Source organism: Cebus imitator, unplaced genomic scaffold (genome assembly GCF_001604975.1).
Source record: "Cebus imitator isolate Cc_AM_T3 unplaced genomic scaffold, Cebus_imitator-1.0 Scaffold76, whole genome shotgun sequence".
Lineage (NCBI taxonomy): Eukaryota > Metazoa > Chordata > Mammalia > Primates > Cebidae > Cebus > Cebus imitator.
In genome coordinates, this window is record NW_016107391.1 from 5,989,983 (window position 1) to 6,012,762 (window position 22,780).

At 45.0% G+C, this 22,780-nt stretch overlaps 1 protein-coding gene across 5 annotated transcripts in view; it reads left to right on the top strand.

Moving 5' to 3' along the window:
* The window catches only part of SH3RF2 (SH3 domain containing ring finger 2), a 148,800-nt gene that overhangs the window by 122,170 nt on the left and 3,850 nt on the right, over positions 1 to 22,780 (top strand). For 3 of the 5 annotated variants that reach the window (XM_037739903.1, XM_017532314.2, XM_037739905.1), the window contains 3 exons: positions 3,591 to 3,823; positions 7,382 to 7,740; positions 10,222 to 10,575. In XM_037739903.1, coding sequence (XP_037595831.1) covers positions 3,591 to 3,823; positions 7,382 to 7,740; positions 10,222 to 10,497 — 868 coding nt within the window. In that variant the 3' untranslated portion in view covers positions 10,498 to 10,575. Of the gene's footprint in view, positions 1 to 3,590; positions 3,824 to 7,381; positions 7,741 to 10,221; positions 10,576 to 12,037; positions 12,468 to 22,780 lie in introns of those variants that run through there. The other 2 variants (XM_037739904.1, XM_037739902.1) reach the window with 2 other exon arrangements.

A 22,780-nucleotide genomic window follows, 5' to 3' on the forward strand; every position in this document is an offset into this window, starting at 1 on the left:
TATTAGAGGATATGCTCCTGAGGGTTATTAGGTGACAGCAGATCAACGCTTTTACCATGTTTATACTTTTTCTTTAATGATCTCTCTGATGAAAAAAAAAAAAAAGCTCCCATCCCCACTAATCTTGGACATGAATGATATATACCCAGTTTGTCTATCTGCATGCAGGTAATTCTTGTTCTTAACCACTCTTTCCTTGGTGGGAAGTTTATTTCTTCCCACATCTCAGGGATAAAGAATACTATCCTTTGTCAGCTGAGTTTCTATTATTAGCAAGTTTTGTGTAAGAACTGAGTGGATTCGGCTACATGTGCAAGGCCCCTTTCTGCTCTTTGATTCTCTGTGTTTGGGTCCTTTTCCCCCTAGCCTTTGCCTTCTGTTTGTAGTGACGGCTGTTCACTGCCATCCAGCCCCTATGGTGTATACTGCAGCCTTTTATGAAATAGCCACGGCCCAAAGATGTGCGCATTCGAACCTTTGCTATTGTTAACATCATCCCCTAATGAACTGAGCTAGCCCAAATTTGGGGATAAACTAGAGATTATAATTGACCAGGATGCTAGGATTTCAATTTAAGATTCAGCAAGTGAGCCTTTCAGCTACCAGGAGAGGAAAAGGCTGCTGTGCTGTTCCGTGGTCCAGCCCTCTGTGCTAGATGGTGGCACCAACCTGTCAGCTGTTATTGACCACAACTAAATCTCTGCTGCCATGACGCCTCTTTCCAGATCCTGGAGACCTTCATCGGCCCAGGTCATACAGAATATTTGTCAACTTTTCATCTGTCCAGCATCTAAATCCCTCTTTAATAGCAGCAACGTCCCTTTGGGTCTCCTGTTGTGTGTAGTCTTGGTGGAAGGCAGAAGTTTCCTTTCTTTTCAGAGGTTAAAGAAATGCAATCCTCCTCCTCCTCAACTCATCACCACAGCTAAGAGTCAGGCTCAGCCAATATGACATTCCCTCTTGGGACTTTTGGACAGAGGTGGATAAAATAAAGCTCTGATGGAATAAGGCTGGTATGGGCCTGATTAGCTGTATTCTGCCCTTGCTGCTGCTACTGCTGGGAAAATTTTTGGAACTTGTCTTTCCTGTTGCCAATCCACTTTGCAACATCCAACACCTTGAGACCTCTGCTCAAAAGCTAGAAATTTGAACAACGGAAGAAAAGATGTGGGCAAAGTTGAGACCACTCATGATGAGACAGCCACAACATGTGATTATCCTCCTGTTGCTGCTGAGCTCCCTGTAGCCTCCTTGGGTCTTGTTTCTAAGTCCTCTACTTCCTGTCCTCCCAGTAAATTCCCTTCTGCTCAGTTAGCCAGGATATTCCTCCTTCTTGCAACTTTCACAGACATATATGCACACTTGGTGCCTTATGGGTGGAGAAAAGTGATCAGTTGGCCACCACTCATTTACCTCTAACTCTTGACAGTATACAAAAACTGTCAAGATCCAATTGCTCTCCTTACAGGGAGGCTGCCGCCAGTGGCGAATACAGTAGAGCTACTGTTTGTGATGCCTTTTTTGAATATTGGGCCAGCTCTTAAGGGCTAACATCCCAGGTAAAGAAAAGAACACAGGAACCTGCACAGTGGAGCAAATCAGAGGCAACATCCACTCTTCCCACCTAAGCCCAGAATGTCCTTCAGTCTCCTCATCTGAAAAACAAGGATCATAATGTCTGTAGATCTGGGGGTTTCATGGGGATTAATTAATATTTGATAGTAAACTGCTTTAACTTTGGAAGAGAGTGCTAAGTAAGTGCTGAGCTTTTTGCCGAAAGACATAGAGGGACTCAGTGTGTTGGATGGGGAACTTGGGATTGAGGAGTTCCTGGAACCTAGCTCAGTGCTGAGCTCAGAAAAATGAGGTCACACCTTGGTCTATAAACAGTCATTCAAAGAAGGGACTGATGGAATAAGGCTGGTGTGGGCCTAATTAGCTGTATTCTGACTTTGCTGCTACTACTGATGGGAAAAATTTTGGAACTTGTCTTTCCTATTGCCAATCCACTTTGCAACAGCCAATATGTTGAAGCCTGTGTTCAAAAGATAGGCAGATCAGCGACACTCTGCCATGGAAGCCAATTTGGGGATTTCTCCCCACTGCCCAGGTCTTGTCCCCAGAATATGGTCTGACTCCTCTCTAATAAAAGGCCCTATTCGTTTTCACTGGCTACACCACCCTGGGGACCAGGGACAGGTTGACAGCTATGTGTGTGAGTACCTTTCTGTAAGCATCAGTTCCTAGAGCACTTGGTTGAATATACTTCTCAGGCAGCGTTGAGCACAATTAAACAATGCCTTACTTATCTTCATACAACAATGGCTTGTTGTTAAACTGTATATTACTTTGTCAATCAAAAGAAGGGGAGAAAAAGGGAAAGAGGAGAAATGAGGATAAATGACCTAAAGGAAAACTTGGAGGCATTGGTAAGAAGGAAACCACATGGCATCTCTGTGCCAGGGTCTTAGTTGAGTTGGTTATTCCCAGGAAATTAACAGAGGTTACTTAATCAACAGGGTGACAACGTGATTAATGGACTGCTCAATAGGAGATGTGATGTTGGGAATGGATTGGTAAAAGGGCAAGAAAAGCATATAAAATGACAGTCAGTCCCCCTGGAGTTCAGGGAGCTGCCGGCTGGAAACAGTGGATAAGGGATTGTTGTTTCATAAAACTTTAATGCAATGCTTGAAAATCATAGCCCGAGGCTAAAGAATTAGAGTCTTATGGAGGCATGTGTAGGGCCTACCAGCTGCTTTAGTTCATTTATTTCAGGCAGAATAAAGGACTTTTCCTGCTACCAAATGATAAATGCTCCAACTAGTCAGGAGGTACAGCTCACTGGTAAGAACAGAGAGCCCTCTTAGACCCGGGTTCAACTAGTTGCCTGAGCAAGCAACTGTAAGTCTTTGTGGTTTTTTATTTACAAAATAGTGGCACTAAGAGTACCTACCTCAGAAGGCTATTGTAAAGAACCCATGAGATAATATGGGCAAGGCACTTGGCCGATGCTTGGCATGCAGTAAGCGCTCTACATTTATTAGCCAAAATGGCTGGTGTCAGTGCAGAAAGCAGCAGGACGGCCATTGAACCAATGATTATTGATCCATAGTATATGCAGAAAACAGAGATATAAGTCATATAAAATCTCTGCCTTCAAAGAGTTTGAATCTGTGAAAAAGTCATTGAGTGAACAAGAACTTGCCATCCCAAAATGAAATAAACACATACAGGATCTTGTGCTCTGAGCTTAAAGGCTGAAAAGATGTGGGATGAGGAATGATCAGAGCTGGAGTGAGAAAGGATGAAATTCAAGTCTTCTAGTTCCACCAAGGCCTTGATATGATCCACTCCCCCACCCCCACATTCCTTCCCTCAGCACACCCTCACAGTTACCCGGGTGTAAGGAGGTGGGGCCAACTTTAGTTAAGCCTATAGTTGACAAAATGGGTGTGTATGGGTGGGAAGAAGGTGAGAAGTGGCCACATTTGGTATGTGGTTGGAAGCTGATAGGTTTTTAAATAGGACTCTTGACTGAACATTTTCTTTCTCTATTTCTTCTCTTTAAAAAAAATGTCCAAAACCAGAAAGACCTCTAGTTTTCCAGACTCCCGGAGCCCTGGTCTCTACGCCACATGGACGTTATCCACCTCCTCTGTGTCCTCCCAAGGCAGCATTTCAGAAGGTGATCCCCGGCAAAGCCGTTCCTTCAAATCCGTCTTTGTGCCCACCGCCATAGTCAACCCCGTGAGGAGCACAGCCGGCCCTGGGACTTTAGGACAAGGGTCTCTTCGGAAAGGGCGGAGCAGCATGAGAAAGAGTAAGTGGTGGCAGAGAGGTACGTGCCTAGAGCTAAGTGATGGTGGGATCTGACCCCGGGGTACACAGGATGCTCTTTGCAAAAACAGGATCTTGACTTTAAACTAAGCCCCTGCAAACGGTATTGTACAATTCCCAAATGATGAGTTTTATTGAATGAAGTGTCATACCAACTCAATGTCATGGCCTTAGGTTACTTCATACATGCTTGTTGAATGACGTTGGTGATGGCAGCCCTGAATGCCAACATGTAATTAGAACATGCCCAGCGTGAACACTGGCTCTTATTAAGACAGAGTGATGAGAGCATTTGCTGGATCAGTGCTTCTCAAACTGTACTCCAGGGAATCTTTCATGGGGTGTCACAAGAGAAACAGAAGGAAGGGTTGGGAGGGCAGGGTGTGGAAGTAGGAAATAAGGATTAAGGAGGCAGTGACCAGAGCCCCTAGTTCCCACTATGTTATTTAAGTAATGAATGCATAGAACTTTCTTAAAAAGGTTTATTGTATATGAATTGTACAAAAGCAAATCTCCCTCGTATCCTTAACTGAGTCCCAAGTTCTCTTCCATAGATAGATAGACGGAAACACACACACCTGTTAACCATACTCACTGCATTGTTCTGCACCGTGCTTTATTTTTACCATCACAACATCCACATTGCACACATGGCAATGCATGCAGATTCTTCATCTTAAGAACTATGCTCCTTTCTCTACACATAGTGAACTTCCACATAAGACTTCCTTTTCAGGCATTGTAAACAGTGTTTGAAACCCAATTCTTCTACAAAACATCAAGATTTTATTTTCTTATACCTCTGTAGAAGACGACAACTAGCCAAGCCCCATAAATATGATTTATTCTATCTTCTCTGAATTAAACTAAGCTCTGCGATCTCTCTTATGAGCTTAACAAATGAATTAATGAAAATGCAATATGATTGGTCAAGGCAGAAGAATAATGTGTGGGACAATATGACCTTTTTAAAGGAAAGCTCTTTCGTTAAAAAGAAAGCACATATCTTAGCTTCCCTGTCCAGTGCCTTTTTCATCTGGCAGCCTACTTGACCTCCAGTCCCATGACTCTGGGCACTTTATTCCACTCAACCATGCCTCCCTCCATCACCTTCCTGTACCTCCCTCACCGCTCCCCTCAACACACACACTGTAAGCAAACCCACCACAATAACCTTGAGCAAATGATTAACTTCTTCAGCCTTCAGTTCACTCTTCTGTAAAAGGGAAATAAAAATTCCTGCCTCGTCAGGGTTAACTTAATAAAACAACCCATGTATGACTGATAGCACAGTGCCTGGCACATAATAATCTGTCAAGAAGTATTAGTTTTTTATATAGTATTTTTTATTACTATCATTGCTACTACAATCAAATCATCTTTGGTTCATCCAGAGCACGAACTCACTTAGGGTTGAAATGTTCATACACAGCTGAATGTGTGTGGCTCACACCTGTAATCCTAGCACTTTGGGAGGCTGAGGTGGGAGGATCGCTTGAGCTCAGGAGTTCAAGACCAGCCTGGGCAATATAGTGAGACCTCATTGCTAAAAAAATTAAAGGAACAAGCTGATCATGGTGACACATGCCTGTGGTCTCAGCTACTTTTGGGACCAAGGCGGGAGGATGGCTTGAGCCGGGGAAGTTGAGACTGCTTGAGACTGCAGTGAGCTGCAGTCTCCCACTGTACTCCAGTCTAGCCTATCTCAAGGAAATATATATATATATATATTTGATTTGAAAAAAAGAAGAAACATTCACACTCAGTCTAGACCACTTAGGTATGCAGAGTTGCATCCCAAAAGCAATTGCTCACACTTTCCTTAATATACTCCCTCTCCACCTTAGCAAAATCTTGATTGGCATGAAGCTTCGACTGCTTGCACTGTATGCACATGTAATAAGAAAGCATTAACTCTCTGGGAAATTAGGAATTGACAAGATAAATAGATAAGGCATCAGACCAATTTTTCATACATTTACAAGAGCCTAAGGACATGTTTGCCTGGTGCTTCTTTGACTTCCCAGGTCCCAGAGGCTTTCTTTTTCTGTCTTTTCCCAAGGTGAGGCTGGCAAGCTGTCAATCTCTCCAGAGCAAAGAGAAATGACAGGAGAATTGACCGCGTGAACCTCACAGGGCTGTCTGTGGAAAAATAAATGTCTAAATTGAAAGGTCACATTGTGTAAACAGTGACTGGCTTGCTTGCAGCAGCTGAGGACGCCGACTGTGTTAAGTGAGCGTCCTGCTTTTCATGTACACATCTGGTTTGATAGAGTCACGATGCAGACGTGGCCTTGGCTCAGGCCCTCTGTGCGGGACACAAATGACTTTGATTCAAACTCGAGTCTGTGGAGTGTCACAAAGGACTAGCAGCTCTGGCTGGGATAAAACCTGCAACTCTCTAAATGCTGGGAGACCCTTATGGAGAAAGGGGTATCTCCTCCACCTCCCCACAGAATGCAATGAACTCCCGATCCCCCAGGTCAGCTACAGGACATATGTAGCTGATGGCAGGGGGTCTCCTGCCTGCCAGAGAATTTCAGGGAAAGAAATGGCCTTTTGCTGAGACAGGACCATCTCAATTAAAAAAAAAAAGAAGAAGAAGAAGAAGAATGAGCTCAGGAAGGGACAAAACCAAACTCTTGGACCTAGCGTTTTTAGGATATGCTATCCTTTACCCAAAAATAATGATAGCTTACAAACATGCAGTGTTTATCACATTCCAGGCACTGTCCTAACACTGCACACCTAATAGAACGCAATTCGCACAGCAGCCCAATGACATACTGTTATTATCTCCAGCTTACAAATGAGAAAACTGAGGTTCAGAGAGGTGAGGAGACTTACTTATCCCAGGCTCCCCAGGAGGTCTGATTCGAGATCTGTCATGAGACATTGCAAAGCCCATCCACACAGCCCTCACTGTGGAATACCCTTTCCAAATTTGCCTGTGTCCACTCACCCTTTCTCCCTGCAGCAACCCCCACCACATGCCTAAAGCTTCTGTTAGGATTTTCACAGCAAGTCTCTGGTCAGACTTTCTCTCTCCTCCTCTCTCTTTTCTAATTTTCCTCTCTCCCAGTCTTCTCAGTTGCCTCTCCTTTGTTTTTCTCGATCTCCTGTCTCTGATTCTGTCATTTGTTTCCTATTTGGTCTGCCTGCCTCTGTGTCTGCTTTGTGTGTGTGTGTGTGTGTGGAGAGAGAGAGAGAGAGAGAGAGAGAGAGAGAGAGACTGAAGGCGAATGGAAGCAATATACCTTCTGCTGACAGCCCCTCTACACACACACACACACACACACACACACACACACACACACACACGCACACCATTCAGCCAGAGAGCTATTTGCTGCCAGCATCAGTAAACAGCACTAAAAAAAGAATAAAGTCACCTTTGAAAGACCCCAAGAGAATGTGAATGCAGTCAGATTAGGAAAGCACTTATCTATTCTGGGATACCAGGATGCACTGCTTACCCAGCCCCACCCAACCTACTGCCAGCCGCCCCTGCTGCTGACCTCTCTGTCTTATAATCCCCCAGATGGATCCCTGCAGAGACCCGTCCAGTCTGGGATCCCCACTCTCGTGGTAGGCTCCCTCAGACGCAGCCCCACCATGGTCGTTCGGCCTCAGCAGTTCCAATTCTACCAGCCACAGGGGGTCCCCTCCTCCCCCTCGGCCGTGGTGGTGGAGATGGGGCCCAAGCCTGCCCCCACGGGGGAGCCCGCCCTCACGTGCATCAGCAGGGGCAGCGAGGCCCGGATCCACTCGGCAGCCAGCTCCCTCATCATGGAAGGCAAGGAAATCCCCGTCAAGAGTGAGCCTCTGCCAAAACCACCTGCGTCTGCCCCACCATCCATCTTGGTGAAACCAGAAAACTCAAGAAATGGCATCGAAAAGGTAGGATCAGAGTGACATTGGGGGCCTGACTCTTTTGATCCTCCACTTTGCACAGTGTTTCAGTTCTGAGATTTTAGTGTTGGTGGACATGGAACCAAAATTGCAGCCTCAAAAGAATCCTCACGCACAACACTCCTCCTCCCCAGCTCCCCACTGTGCCATGGCCAATATCCCTACATCATTCACACCCTCCCTATGTGTGTTACCAAGTCTCCTTTATGTTTCCTGAATATTTTATACATCTTTTGAAGCCCAAAAGTGGCTTGTAACAAAGCATGACTTTGGCATTAGACAAATCTTGTTTTGAATTCCAGCTCTGCTGCTTGCTAGCTGGGTGACTTTGGTCAAAATACTTCATTCACCCTTCTGAAACACTTATTTTGCATAATCTGTAAAATGGAGGTAGAATGAGTAATGGCCACACAGTATTGGAGATTAAATGAATTATGTAAAGTGCTTACATAGGGTTTGACACATAATTATGCATTGTATAAAAGAGGCAAATGGCTGGGTGCAGTGACTCACGCCTGTAATCCCAGCACTTTGGGAGGCTGAGGAGGGCTGATCACCTGAGGTCAGGAGTTCAAGACCAATCTGACCAACATGGAGAATCCCGTCTCTACTAAAAATACAAAATTAGCCATGCATTGTGGCGGGCGCCTGTAATCCCAGCTACTCAGGAGGCTGAGGCAGGAGAATCACTTGAACTCAGGAGGTGGAGATTGCAGTGAGCGGAGATTGCACCAATGCACTCCAGTCTGGACAACAAGAGTGAAACTCTGTCTCAAAAAAAAAAAAAAAAAAAGAGGCAACTGAGACACAGGGTAATGTAAGTGACATCGAGGTCACACTGAATGATAATCACTCCAACTAACTTATTGTGACCTCCGTGGCAGAGGTCACATCTGTCAACTTCTAGTCCAGGACTTTTCCCACTAGCAGACATAAGAGTTTTTGTAAAAGACTTAAGTTCTTCATAATATATTTGAAGCAGAAGGGAAGGCGGGAAGAGAAGACAGTAAGAAAGTTAGGTGAGGCTTATTGCTGTCTTTTAACTTATGGATCATCACCATCATCACATCATCGCCATCACTACCTCCAGCACCACTGCCATCAGCGTCATTCCACCATCATCATCCATTCCCCTCAGAATGGAAAGAGGATGCAATTCCCCCGGTTGGTTAAGCAGTTACTGAGTACTAACAAGCTGGCAGGCACTGTACTGAGTACTTCATGTGCCCCACCTGTTTAATCCTGGCACAACCCTCTCAAATAGGCATTAGTTTCATCCTCATTTTAAAATTAGAAAATGGCAGCTCAGGGAGTTCAAGATTACCCAAGGCCACACAGTTGACACATATATGTGGAGTAGAATCCAGATCTGATACAAAACTCATGCTTTTAATACTAAGCTATAAGCTCATTGGGAAAGGCATTGGAAAAAGCATTGACAGATATAAATGTTGGGAGTTCTTGTTCTGAATTACAGAAATGATTCAAAGTTTTCTAGGCCCCAGTTGCCCATTACTCCAAGCTTTTAGATACAACCATATGCATTTCATAAATGCCCAGACCTTGGCTAGATATGATGAGGGTCAGAAAGTATTTAGAAACTCAGATTTTAGTGGGGACACTAGGATTGAATTGCATGGAAAAAAAAAGACATCACTCCTGAGCAGTAGCTAAGATAGAGACTGGCCAAAGCAAATACTGTACCTATAGGTACCTGACAGATATATAACAGGCGAGACGAGCTGAAAGAAAAGAGAGAGAGGGGGAATTTGCATAAGCTGGAGACCTTGTATCTCATATAAAGGGGGCCCTGCTTCTCAGGCCTGACCAGCTGTTGTCGGAATAAGGCATAGGCCCAGTGTGCCAGAACTTTAATTTTTTTTGGGGGGGGGGGTAAGACATATGAAATTCTGATTTTTATTTGCAATCTCCCAATTTTTATGTGTTGGAAAGTCGATCAAATCCTCAAACATTCTGCAGGCTAAATTCAGCCAGCAGGTGTCCAGTTTGCAAACTGTGCTCTAAGGACTTGTAAGGCCATATGGAAATCTCTATCAGGAGAGAGGCCTCAAACAAAAGGAAAGCCTTGAGATTAGCCTTAATAGTAGGTAGAGAGGAGAGAGTCAAGGTAAATTTCTTTTATCTTCCAGAAGGGATCCTACCCTCTTGCCTCAGGCTGTTTTCATAGGCAGTGGCCTACCCTATTTCTCCCAGATAAGTCCTAATCCTTTTGTGGTTCTAAGTTTAATGCCTCTGGAAAACTTCCCTGGCTTCTCCACTTCCAGCTGGAGTTAGAGGGTCCTCTGCACTCTCAGCATCTTGTACTTCCCCCATCATAGCACTTGACACTCACGGTAGGCACTGATATTTGCAGAGTAAACACAAATGAGGCATTTCAAGTGGGGGCAAGCATAGGAAAACTGACGTCTCCCACTCACCCGTGTCCATTTTCTCTCCTTTCTCTTGCAGCAAGTCAAAACCGTGAGATTTCAGAATTACAGCCCTCCTCCCACCAAACATTATACCTCCCATCCCACCTCTGGAAAGCCTGAACAGCCAGCCACCCTCAAGGCATCCCAGCCTGAAGCAGCCTCCGTGGGCCCAGAGATGACCGTACTATTTGCCCACCGAAGCGGCTGCCACTCCGGACAACAGACAGGCCTCCGGAGAAAGTCAGCTCCTGGCAAGGCCGCAATCCTGGGGTCCACTTCCTCAGCCATGCAGACTGTGTTTCCCAGCAAATGAACCTGCAGGTGGCTTTTCCTGGAGCCCAAAGAGGTGAATTGCATTTAAATACAATCTGCCTCCATTGAGGGCATCCTGACATTCTTTGGGGACTTGAGCATGGGCCCCTGTTCTTTCTATTTTACCTCCAGGAAAGGAAAGGTGGAAGCAGGAATTCCTGCCCTGGGTGGGAGGATAGACTGGGTGACCTTTCAAACATACAAACATCATGATTTGATGCCTCAGAGCTCGTTTTTACTCAGACCAAGGAGTGAAAAATTGTTGTGCCCACTTTATGCCCCAGCATGGAGTGTGCCTCTTGTCATTCCCGCGTTACTGTGTAGAATTTCTATGGTGTCCTAAAGGGGGCTGTGGCAGGAGTGTGACAATGGTGGGATTGTTGGCGTTGCTTCTTTCACCTTGCAGTATCCTCAACAAGCATTAGAACAGCTTCTCCCATCATCTGGGGCCTCTGCACTGGCCACTAGTAGCTGCCATATCTTTTTCCCTCTGTAAAGTCATGATCCTGGCTGCAAAGGGAGAATTTCTGCAAGGGGTGTGAGGAGGATACTTTGAACATTTTCAGAACCCAATAAAACTAGGCGTCAGCTACCTGAGTATCCTCCACTTAAGAAGGTCAGAAAGATCTCTGAGTACCAAATATCACAAGATTATCATTCTTTAAGCTTCTTGGTCCATTTTTCCCACATGTAATCTTATGCGATAGATAAGAAGAAAGCACATGGCTGTGGATAGGGCCATGCATGGTATTATGGACAATTAATTCATCCTGGCTGTATAGTCAGACTTCTAGAAAACACAGCATGCTTACAAACAATCCTATATGGGGTTAGGGTTTAGACAAATAGTCTGACTTCAAGAAAGCGCAACAGAGGCCAGGTGTGGTGGCTCACACCTGTCATCCTAACACTTTGGGAAGCCGAGGCAGGCAGATCACTTGAGGTCAGGAGTCCGAGAGCAGCCTGGCCGACATGATGAAACCCCGTCTCTACTAAACACACAAAAATTAGCCAAGCATGGTGGCACGTGCCTATAATACCACCTACTCGGGAGGCTGAGGCACAAGAATAGCCTGAACCTGGGAGGCTGAGGTTGCAGTGAGCTGAGGTTGCCTCACTGCACACCAGCCAGGGCGACAGAGCGAGACTCTAAAAAAAAGAAGAAAAGCACAACGTGCTTAAAAACAACCTTATGTGGGGTCGGTTTAGCTATATATTTGTATATATATTGTCCTGACTTCCCCTGGTTTCTTCTCACTTGGGGCAAATGAGCTGTTTCAGCCACAAGGCAACAACATTGTGGGAATATGGCAGCCCGAGGCTGGGGTGGGGGAGCTTCCTAAGGGAAAGCCGCTATAAAAGGGGGAGAACAAAGAAAACTGGAGGAGAAAAGAGGGTAAAGGAGAAGGAGGAAGTAGGAGGGCAAAGAAAATATGGAGGAAAGAAGGTGGGTGTGAGAGTAAGAGTGAAAGAGGATTGAGAGAAGCCATGCCGAAGAGGCTAAAGGAGGCAAGGGGTGGGCAGCCTTACATTCCCGACAGGGTGGGGGAAGAAGGACGGAGCCTGCAATGCAGAATGGGGCACAGCTAGGTGACCCCACTAAGATGGAACTGACGTGAGCAGGACCAGCCAGGCAGAGCCTTGTAATCAGGGTATACAGGAGGCATCCCAGGAAGCCAAGGCAGTGCTGTGGGACAGCCATTAATCCTCATTAGACTTAATTGTTGTGATTTAACATTTATTGTGTGCCCATCAATGTGGGCACTTTAACACATAAATAACATTTGCTGCTAAGGCTGGGTGCCATGAAAAAAAAAAAAGAAAGAAAAAGAAAAGGCAGGTCTACTTAGACCTTTCCCCTAGATAGCTCTTGAAGGTCCTGGGATTAAAAACACATGTCTTTTACATATCCACTCACACACTCAGCAAACTGAATTGTCCACATTTTCCAGACCTTAATAAAACAAACCATACTCCTCTCATAAAATGCTGCCATTGTGTCAGACCTTAGGGGCCAGTAGAGCCAACATGATAGCACGTTGTTCTAGCAATCCCAATCACGTTTGGGTCCATATCTCACAAACTTTGGGTTAATATCTCACCTTTGTGGACCTAAACAAATATGAGATATGGACCCATTAGTTCCACAAAATCAACATGCCCAAATCCATGCCTCATTGAACTAAATATAATAATCCAATTGGAGAAATGAGATAAAGTCACAAGGACAGGGAGGCATTGTGTGATTTGTCAAAATGTAAATACCTATACCTCATCTTTACCCAAAAAGCACTCTCAATGGGTTTAGCAATGTTTAGCAGTCTATTCTACACCCAGACTAGCAGAGACATGACATGACTGGCCAACCAAGTATTTAGTCTGCTCCTCAGTAGCGATGCATCCAGTTGATTTTTAAGTTTTGTGGCTGATGAGCAGGGTGTTTAGAGTAATGGAGATGTCCTTGCCTTCCAAATGAAATGGAAAGTTCTTCCCACCATCTATTATCTCTATGGGATAACCCCTCTGAGTGATGCAAACAACTCCAAGCCTTGCCACCTCCACTCCATCCAGCCTCTTCACCCATGCACAGCATCAGACTCACCCTCTCCCAAAGCAAATCCCATCTTTGTGGAGTTTTAAGAGGACATAAAAGGGGCAGAGAATATTATTTCCAAGTAAAAGTTGGCTTCACTGGCAACTTTAACTCATTCATTCCACCAACATGCTTTGTAAATTTATTGTTATACTCTTTGTAGAGACGGAGTCTTGGTATGTTGCCTATGCTGGACTCAGACTCCTGGGCTTGGTCTTCTCATGCCTTGGCCTCCCAAAGTGCTAGGATTACAGACGTGAGCCGTCATACCCAACCGCAACATGTTCTTAACATTTACTGTGTGCTAAGCACAGCAATGAAGATGATAACACATTCTCTCATGTAATTTCCACCATATCCCTATAAGGCAGGTAGATTGTTCCCATTTCAGAGCCAAAGAGACTGAAGCTTGAACGTTAACCACAGACAAGGACGTAGTTTCAAACTATCTGACTTCAGAGCCCAACTTGGGATTTGCTGCACGAACCAAAAACCCATCCTTGACTTCAGGATGCTGATTCTGGACTGCCAGGAGGCAGCACAGTGCATTTTTGGTTGCAAACGCAAAAGAGCCCAGAAGGCTCTGCTGTGCACACAGTTCAGGTCTTCATTTAGCGCTTTCTGGCCATGGGATGTCAGGCAAGTTACTTCATCTCTCAGAGCCTCGTTTTCTTGCGTAGGAATAATACAGCATAGTGCCAACCTCATTAGGCTATTAGGAGGATTATCTGAGATAATGATACAAAGTGACTTACACAGTGCTGGCATCATGAACACCTGACAAATTTTAGATGGATGTTTTTAAGCAAGCAGGCTACTGAAATTTCAGGTGAGAAATTCTAACACAAGGGCCCACCCAGGACTGTGGTGCTAAAAGGAGACACACAGACTAGTCCTGGAAGACAGAACAGCGTCTGAGTCCTGAGCACAAGAGCAAGTCAGATACACAAAGTGGTGGGAAAAGGGTATTCCAAGCAAGAAAAGAGCCTCAGCATTTAGGTTTAACTGTAGCAGTGGAGCCAAATTATCTTAGAGGAATTCATTTCCCTGTGGAACATTCCACAGATCCCAGGTAGAACCCTAGCCCCTCAAGTTTGAAGGTGAAAATTCCATCCTGTGAGAGCACCACCACTCAGCTAAGGTTCCGACAGTCCCTAGGAAGAGTGCCCCTTTGCCCCGTGGTCAGGCGCTGGCATCTCGGTGCTATGAAACGTGCTAAGAGTAGGATTTGATTGGGGGAAAATAGGAGACATCTGAGCAGGGATGGCGGGTCACACCCAGCTGGGGACATACTCTGAGGACTATACCTGAAGAAATGGCTTCATTAAGCAGCATCAAGATCCTCACTTGGGATTTGTCTCCTTCCCTTTGTGTGTGGAACCCACCCCGCCTCCTCCACCCCTCTGTCCCACAGACAGGGATTTCAGAGCAGGAAGAGTTTAAAGGAGCGCACCCACCTGTGTCTTGAAGAGATGCAGGACTGACTCAAAACGTGGCTCAGTGACCTCTAGTGTGTCTTGAGAAGTCAGGGAGTCTATCCACACCAGGCCTTCCTTCCCCAGCGGCAGCAATCCAGGGGGCTAGGTTAGGGTCCAGGTGGCTTGAAATAAATGAACGTTCATTCTTCAATGTGCTGCGCCCCAGCAGCCTGCTTCACTCACCCACATGACCTGCCCCTCAATTGGGCATATTCCCCCCAGAGACTGTGCAGGACTCTTTTCTCTCAAGTCCTCATAAACCCCTGGAAAGTTGCAGAATCCTTAGAAATCAGCTGATCCAGGAAACTCAGATCTCAGGAGTATAGTAAGCCTGGCCGGGGCCGTAGGGAGTCTCATCTCACTCAGTAGTTTGGAAGTGGGCTCTGGGTTGTCTGTTGCTTTTAACAATCTCCCCAAGTGAATCTGATTCTCATAAAATGTGAGGCTCCGATCCACCTTTCTCAGAGCCAACATTCAGCCCTGACATCCAGCAGGAGAGTGGCCACACTGGTTGGTGGAATGTTGAAAGAGGTTTGTACTGATAGGTGAATACTGGGTGCTCTGAGCTCCCCAAGGCTTCCTCACACCCACACCCTGGTCCTTCCCCCAGGTGCTCCCCATCACTATCCCATTCAGCACCTAAAGGCTCAGGCCAGGTGCAGCCAAGACCTCCAGCCATAAAGACTTTCTCCACTCCAGCTGGCCAGTGCCTAGGCCATCCTGCTTGCTAAATATCTTAACTGTGACCCTAGAGTATAGCATAGGGCCTTGAGAGGTCATGCAGAAGCCAAGAGCACTTCTAACAAGCCCAGCACTCCTCTCAGCCCGACCCTGACCACTGTCCAGCCCTTGACAATCACCTTCACCTGGCCCCGAGTCTAGGAAATGAGTTGACTGGGAGGGAGGGCAGCTCCATGCTCACTGGTCTTTCTCAGCTAACACCCTAAAAGGTTTTAGCAATGCCTATGAGCTTCCCAGCTCCTCTGGCATTGGTTCGGGAGGTACGGAAGTTGTCTGTTTCCATGAAAGGAGCAAGCATCCATCCTCATCCTCTCACCCACCTCTGACCACACAGGCAGCCACATATCTTCTGGACTCCCTTCCTGGGAAGTGAACAGCTGTGGCAGGCAGAACAGCAAAGTCCTATCAAGTCTCTCCAGCTGGGACCAAGTGCTTAGCAAGCTGGCACGAGGCAGTGCCGAGCCAGCAGCTGCTGCCACTGATGCTTCTCTTGTTCATATCTTGAGAGAAAAGACCTCCCAGTTCTCCCTTTGGCTAAGAGAAGGTAGTGCTAGCACTTCCAGCAACCTCTCAGGTGACCATGAAAGACAGTCACTTAGGGAATGTGTTTGGCAGTCAGGACCAAACCAGAGACATTAACTCCAAAGATCCCTGCAGCAAATTGGTGTCACTGAGAATAACTCATACAAGGACGCTTTGTTTGAAACAGAGCAATGTTAAATGATCAAGTAGACTGTTTTCCAGTCCTAGAATATGTCCAAGACCAAAGCAAAAACAAAGTGTTCCCAGGAGGCCCTCTGCCCACTGATCTACACTTTGACAAGGCGAAGGCAGTGAGGTGGGATCTGAGGTGTGCCATCAAGTCAAAGATGGTGGGGATGATGAAGATCATGGAGGAGGTTACAGATGCACTCATCCATCCATCCATTTATTCGATCAACAGCAGTGATCGATCACCCACTCTGGACCAGGCTCTGTGAGAAGCAATGGAGATGCAGTGGTTAACAGGAGAGGTGAAAATAGATACAGCCCTCATAGAGTGTTGTTTGTTTCTTATTAATTTTTCCTGGATTTGGGGCCTACTTTCTGCTTTTCTCCCCTTTTATATTACACGTTTCACACATATGAAATACATGTCTATACACATATGTAATTATACAGGATCTTAAAAAATAACCATATACCTGCCACCCAACTTTTTTAAAAACAGTAATTGTCACTGCCAGGTGCGGTGGCTCACGCCTGTAATCCCAGCACTTTGGGAGGCTAAGGTGGGCGGATCACCTAAGGTCAGGAGTTCGAGACCAGCCTGACCAATATGGTGAAACCTCATCTTTAAAAACAATAAATAAACAAATAAAATAAAATAAAAAATAGTAATTGTCATTACCACTGAGGTCCACTGCATGCCTCCCCCAATTCCATTCCTTTCTTCCCCTCCCCACAACTTCCCTCACAACCACCACCCTGCATTCTGGACTTATCTTTCCCGTGTAATTCTCCCACACATAGACCATACAGAATTTTTAGTGTAACTCACAGAGATATTTGGTAAACACTACTCAAAGCAAATATTGCAACCTAAGGCCATAGATATTCTGCCTCAAGAGTCGAGCTCCCATCTGGCTTCTGTCCCTGAGATTCTAAGGCTTTGATTCATTGCTGGGAACTGATTTTGATACACCAACATGTCTGGTTTTTAAAATTTCTAGTTTGCCTTCCTCCCCATCACCTACATCTGGCATCTCTCCCCTTGCTATCTCCCAAAACCTAAAATGCAATAAAATAAATAAACGGAAAAAAAAATTCTAGTTTGAAGGAATTTTGACAATTTTTCTAACTACACCTCTTTTGGGAGACCTTGTTGCTTCTGAATGAGGAAATACGGGTTGTGGCCAAGCCCAGATCGCTTAAGGGCTTTTAAGCGATTTGGGGGCCTTTAAAGTAGCTCTCCTCTGGGCCTTGCCTGGCACCTCAAGGTAGCCAATCATAGAAACCAAAAGCAGCTCCTCTGAATCTGAAACTGAAATGAGATCTTGCTGCTGCTGCTACTGCTGTTAATTTTTAATAAATTGTCCTAAGAACCTTGTGAGGTATGCAGGGAAATTCTTGTTTATTTTTGGTTGGTTGGCTGGTGGGTTTTTTGAGACAGGGTCTCACTCCTGTCTCTCAGTCTGGAATGCAGTGGCACAATCTCAGCTCACTGCACCCTCAACACCCTGGCTCAAGTGATTCGCCCATTTCACAACCCCCACCTCCAGTAGCTGGGACTACAGGCGTGTGCCACCACACCCGGCTAATTTTTGTATTTTTTGTAGAAATGGGGTTTTGCTATCCTACCCAGGCTGGTCTCAAACTCCTGGGCTCAAGTGATCCACCTGCCTCAGCCTCCCAAAGTGCTGGGATTACAGGTGTGAGCCACTGCGCCTGGCCTGGGGAAATGCTATTTTTGTCTTCAGACTACAGATCAGAAAACTGAGACTCAGAATGTTTCAATTCCTTGTTTTAAATCACAAAGCTAGTTTGAGGTGTAATGGAAACTGAAAAAAAATAAAATAAAATAAAAAGCATTTCTGACTCCTCATCCAGCAATAATTGCCATAATTTATCAGGTACCTACCATATGCCAGGCGCTTTACATGCTACATGCATTGTGTCATTTAATTCTACCCAACCCTATGACGGAAGTACTGCTGTTATCCCATTTTAAAGATTAGACTTGAGGCTCGGGGGTCAAATGACCTGTCCAAGGCAACAAGGACTAGAACCCAGGACTCTAATCCAAAACCTTAATCCCTTTTCTTCAGTGGCAACTATCAACATGGTTGAGATTGCAGAGCACGGACAAATGAGATGCGCTGCTGAGTTTGCTAGGATGGGGAAGGAGATGGAGGAGGGTTTATCTCAGAGGGTCAAGCCCTCCCAGAGAAAAACTATGAGGTAAGGTCTTGCTGTCCAACAAGTAGGGGTGGGAAGTAAGATACCTGAGAATTTTATGCACAGAAAAATCCAGAAAGCATATCTACCCCTGCTGCAAGAGTTGCCAGACACAGCCAAGCCACTTGAAAAAGAACTGAAGTGCCGGGCGTGGTGGCTCACGCCTGTAATCCTAGCACTTTGGGAGGCTGAGGTGGATGGATCACCTGAGGTTAGGAGTTCAAAACCAGCCTGGCCATCATGGTGAAACCCCATCTTAAAAAAAAAGAAAAAAGAAAAAGAACTGAAGCTTGCAGTGTGGTTCTGGATCATTGACATCAAAACAAAACAATCATTTTGCATTCCCCAGGTTGCTCTCTCTTTGTGAGATTATTTCTGGTTTTGCCTGTCCTCACTCTAAATGATACAGAGCAGAGTCCTACGAGAAGAGGGATATGATCTCCAAAATGACTTCCACTTCTATCTCCTCTGTAGGAACAAAATGGTTCAGAGAGCTGACATCTTCTTCCAGTGTTCCTTGCTGGTGTTTATCCAAAGTTCAAATGCAATTACTTTTGGGGGTAGATACACACCCACGATGCAAGCTAATTAGGTAAATGGGGTCACTGCTGGATGAACAAGAGCTGCAGCCTGATAAAGACTAAAAGGATGCCAGCCAAGACCTAGGGAAAAAGGCAAAAGATAACTGAGAGGCTGTTTTGTGCATTGTGTGCGTTCTATGTTAATGCTCTTGGAATCAGTGCTAGCATGACCGAGCAACTTGATGAGAGCCATTTTCGATGTCAGAGTTTCAGTGCTGTAGATCACACATGTCCTGGAGGCCAGCAGGACCTAATGACCTTTCCTGACCATCCAAGAGGATTGAGAAGGCTATTGGCATTCAGGAGACCCTCACAAATAAATAGGAAGCAAGCTTGAATCAAAATGTAGAGAGGCAGCTAAAACAGGCCTGGAGGACCAAAGATGAATTCAAACAAATAGTGCCTTCAAAAGGTCGTATCCAGATTCCTGCTGGCCCCACCACCACCTTCTCCCCAATACCGTAGGAGGCGTTTTATGTCTCTGTCAAGGAGAGAGAGGACTGCATTGCACAAATAGGACATGTCAGTTACAGCTAGAGAGAGATAGCACGAGCTTCCATGACAAGGAACAGAACAGTCAAACAGTCAGAAGGGGTGATACTGTTTTGAAGGGAAGGCTAATTTTAGATATCAGAACCGCATTTCTAAATATTCTGTCTGTACATTCTATTTATAAGCTGAATTCTTTTTTTAAGCTTAAGTTGTTTTAGATGTTGGCAAGTTTTGGAGCTTAGGACTTCTTTGTTACGGGGGCCTCCAACAGAGAACTAAAAGCGTCAGTCAAGGACCAGCTATGTTCCCACTGCACTAGAACCTTACAAGATCAGGAGAAGTAATTAGTATAATAGCTGGAATGATGAGATTTGGAGCCGGATCACCTGGGGCTTTGTCACAGCTTTGTTACTTAGCAGCTATGTTTCCTTTGGCAGATAACTAAAGAAACTTGGAAAAGTTACATCTCCCTAGACCTCAGTTTTCTCGTTTGTAAAGTTAGGATCAGACCATATACTTCCTAGCAGAGTTCTCGAAGGATTAAACAAGTTCAGGGATATCCAGCTCTGAGTATGGTATTGGGTACATAGAAATGTTCAATAAATGGTAGCTATTACCATTTATTTGATGTAGAGGCACAATTCAAAACAAAGAGGGCTATCTAGGCTCTATCAGACAGAAGTGAGAGGGGAGAACAATGAGAATGTTTTAGTTGTCAAGAGAGCTTTGTGGAGAAGAAAGATTTAGAAAAATGAGCGTCACAGAGAAGTGTGATGTGAAGAGGGAAGTGCCTGGACTCTGGAGTCATGCATCCCTAGGGTCAAAACCTGACCCCAGTTCTCAGCTACCTGACCTTGGACCAAGTTAACAAACCTCTGTGAGCCTTTCTTATCAGAAAAGTGGAAACAATAATCAGCACTTCATAGTGTGACTGGGAAAATCAAGTGAGACAAGAGGCAGATGTTGGTGTACAGAAGGGGCCCCAGACGTCGTGGCTGTTGAAGACATTAGCAGGCATGGTGTAGGCTTGAAAGCAGGATGAGCAGGAAGAATGCTAAATGTGAGAACGGAGTTTCTTACTAGCCGCCATGCATTAGATGTGGACTACGTGCCCGGTACCTAGTGAATCCCCTAGAGGGTTTGTTACAGGGTTGCTAAGGGTCCGGTAGAGTCAGATGACCTGGATCATATACAGGCCCCGTGTTTCCTTGCTGTGTCACCATGGGCAAATCATTTAACTTTTCCAACCTGTAGTTCCCTCCCTTGTAAAATGTGGGTATTAATTGTGCTTTCCTCCAGTGGTTTGGTGGGGATTAAGTGAGACAATTAGCACAGTGCCCAGCACAAGAAAATACTGTAATGTTAGCTACCAATACCATTGTTTACATTCATTTTCTCATTTAATCTTCACAACCCCCACCCCCCATGAGTTGTGTTATTGTTCCCTATGTATAGATCGAACAACTGAAGCTCAGAGGATAAATCACTTGTCCAAGGCAACCATTAGCAGACGGTGGGGCCAGCTCTGAAGGATAAGAAATCTCAGCTTTGTTGTCTGACCTTTCGGATAAGCTGGTCAGTGGTGCCAGGGTTGGGGCAATATGACAATCATTTTTAAAAGCATTTTATGCCATAATTCTCATCAGTCTTTTCTCTTCTGGTTGTCCCCACCACCGCACCACCTCATCTTCTGAAGGTTTCAGATTCAGGGCTGTGCGTAATGCAGAATGCAACCAGCAAGCGCATCGGTGTTGCCCCTCTGGGCGCTTGCAGCTTCCCAAGGGTGACACAGTTTATGAAATGTCCATTCTGATTTGCAAATAGGTCTGACACGGACATACTTCCAGCTGGCTGGTGATTTCAATAACAACCCCTCCTCCTTGGTGCCAATTAACAGAAATTAAATGTCCCTGGCACACTTTGTAATTCAGAAAATGCATGTACTGATTAAACCCCCCACTGGGCATCCATTATGACCTATGGACTCCAGCCAAGTGCTAATCTCACTCCATCTCCATTTAAAGTCACAGAATGTTTTCTTCCTGGGAAAAAATCAATATCACTTCATTCATTTATTCATTTTTCATTCAATGGGTATCAACTGAGCATCTACTACATGCTACGTGCCCGGTGTTGTTCCATACAGTTGGGATACAGCAGCGAACAACACAGATAAGGTTCCTACCTGCAGGAAGCGGGGGAGTAAATGATAGACAAACAGGAGAATTTTTACATTTCAGATGTTATGAAAGGAACAAAGTGATGGGACAGAGAATGGCTGAGGGGCATGAGCTATGTTACGTAGGGTGACCAGGGAAGATTCTCCAAAGGGATGACATTGGAGTTGAGATCTGAAGACTGAGAAGGAACCAGACACGCAGCGTAGTGGGAAGAGCAGGAACAAGCTCAGCCCATCCAGGAAACTCTCCATGGGATAGGTTCCATTAACACTCTTTTATTTATCAAGTATTTTTGATTACACAGTAAGTATTTGTTGAATGAACAATTGGAGAATAAATGAATCACCTTTTTTCCTGACAAAAAGGCCCATCATAGGAAGGATGAACATAGGGAAGATGTCACTGGAGTTATTGCAGGCGGAGAGGCAAATTACCTCCCTTTTCTCCATCCTATTCCCTGTCTCTAAAACAAGGGACTTGGCTTAGGCACTTGCTTTCCAGCGCTGTGAGATCTCAAGAACTCACCTTTCAGAGGAACTGGCCCTTGCAGTTATTTAAAGCAATGACTACGCAGCAAACAGAGCAAAAAATCATCTTTAAAAAAAAAAAAAAAGCCAAAATGGTTGTTTGGAATTGTATACACAAGACATGAAATATCATTTCCTTTGTTATCATTAGGGTATACTTACTGAATTTCTGCACCTGCTTATTCAGAAAGTACTTATTACTAGTTGTGAGTCTCTTCTCTCCCTCCCTTCAGCCCTCTTCCCTTTCTCTCTCTCTCTGTTTCTCTCTCTCTCTCAATCCCCCAAGCTTTCTCTGGCACAGGATTTCAGAGCCCAGGCTATAGAATTGGAACACCTAAGTTGTGCTAAAGTGTGTTTTACTATGTGACTTTGGGCAAGTCACTTCACCTCTCTGAATTTCAGTTTTCTCATCTATATAGAGGGAATAATAATAGAAGACATCTCACAACACCACACAAAATAAATACTAAGGTATTGTTATCTTCATTAGCATCCATTATTATCCTTTTATAGATAAGAATGTAAAGTTTAAAGAACTCAACTTAGGAAACTGAGACAGGTTTTTAGGGCAAAAGAAACTCTAGTAACAAATGTGACAGCCACTGTTTAATGACCTGTTTCTACCTGCAGGATGCTCTATTCTTTGAGATAATTAAGGAGCAGAATCACAAGAAATAGCCTTCAGGAGGTCTTTGAATCAATAATAATAATTTTGAGCCAACAATTATAGAGCCCCTGCTATGTGTCACTGTACT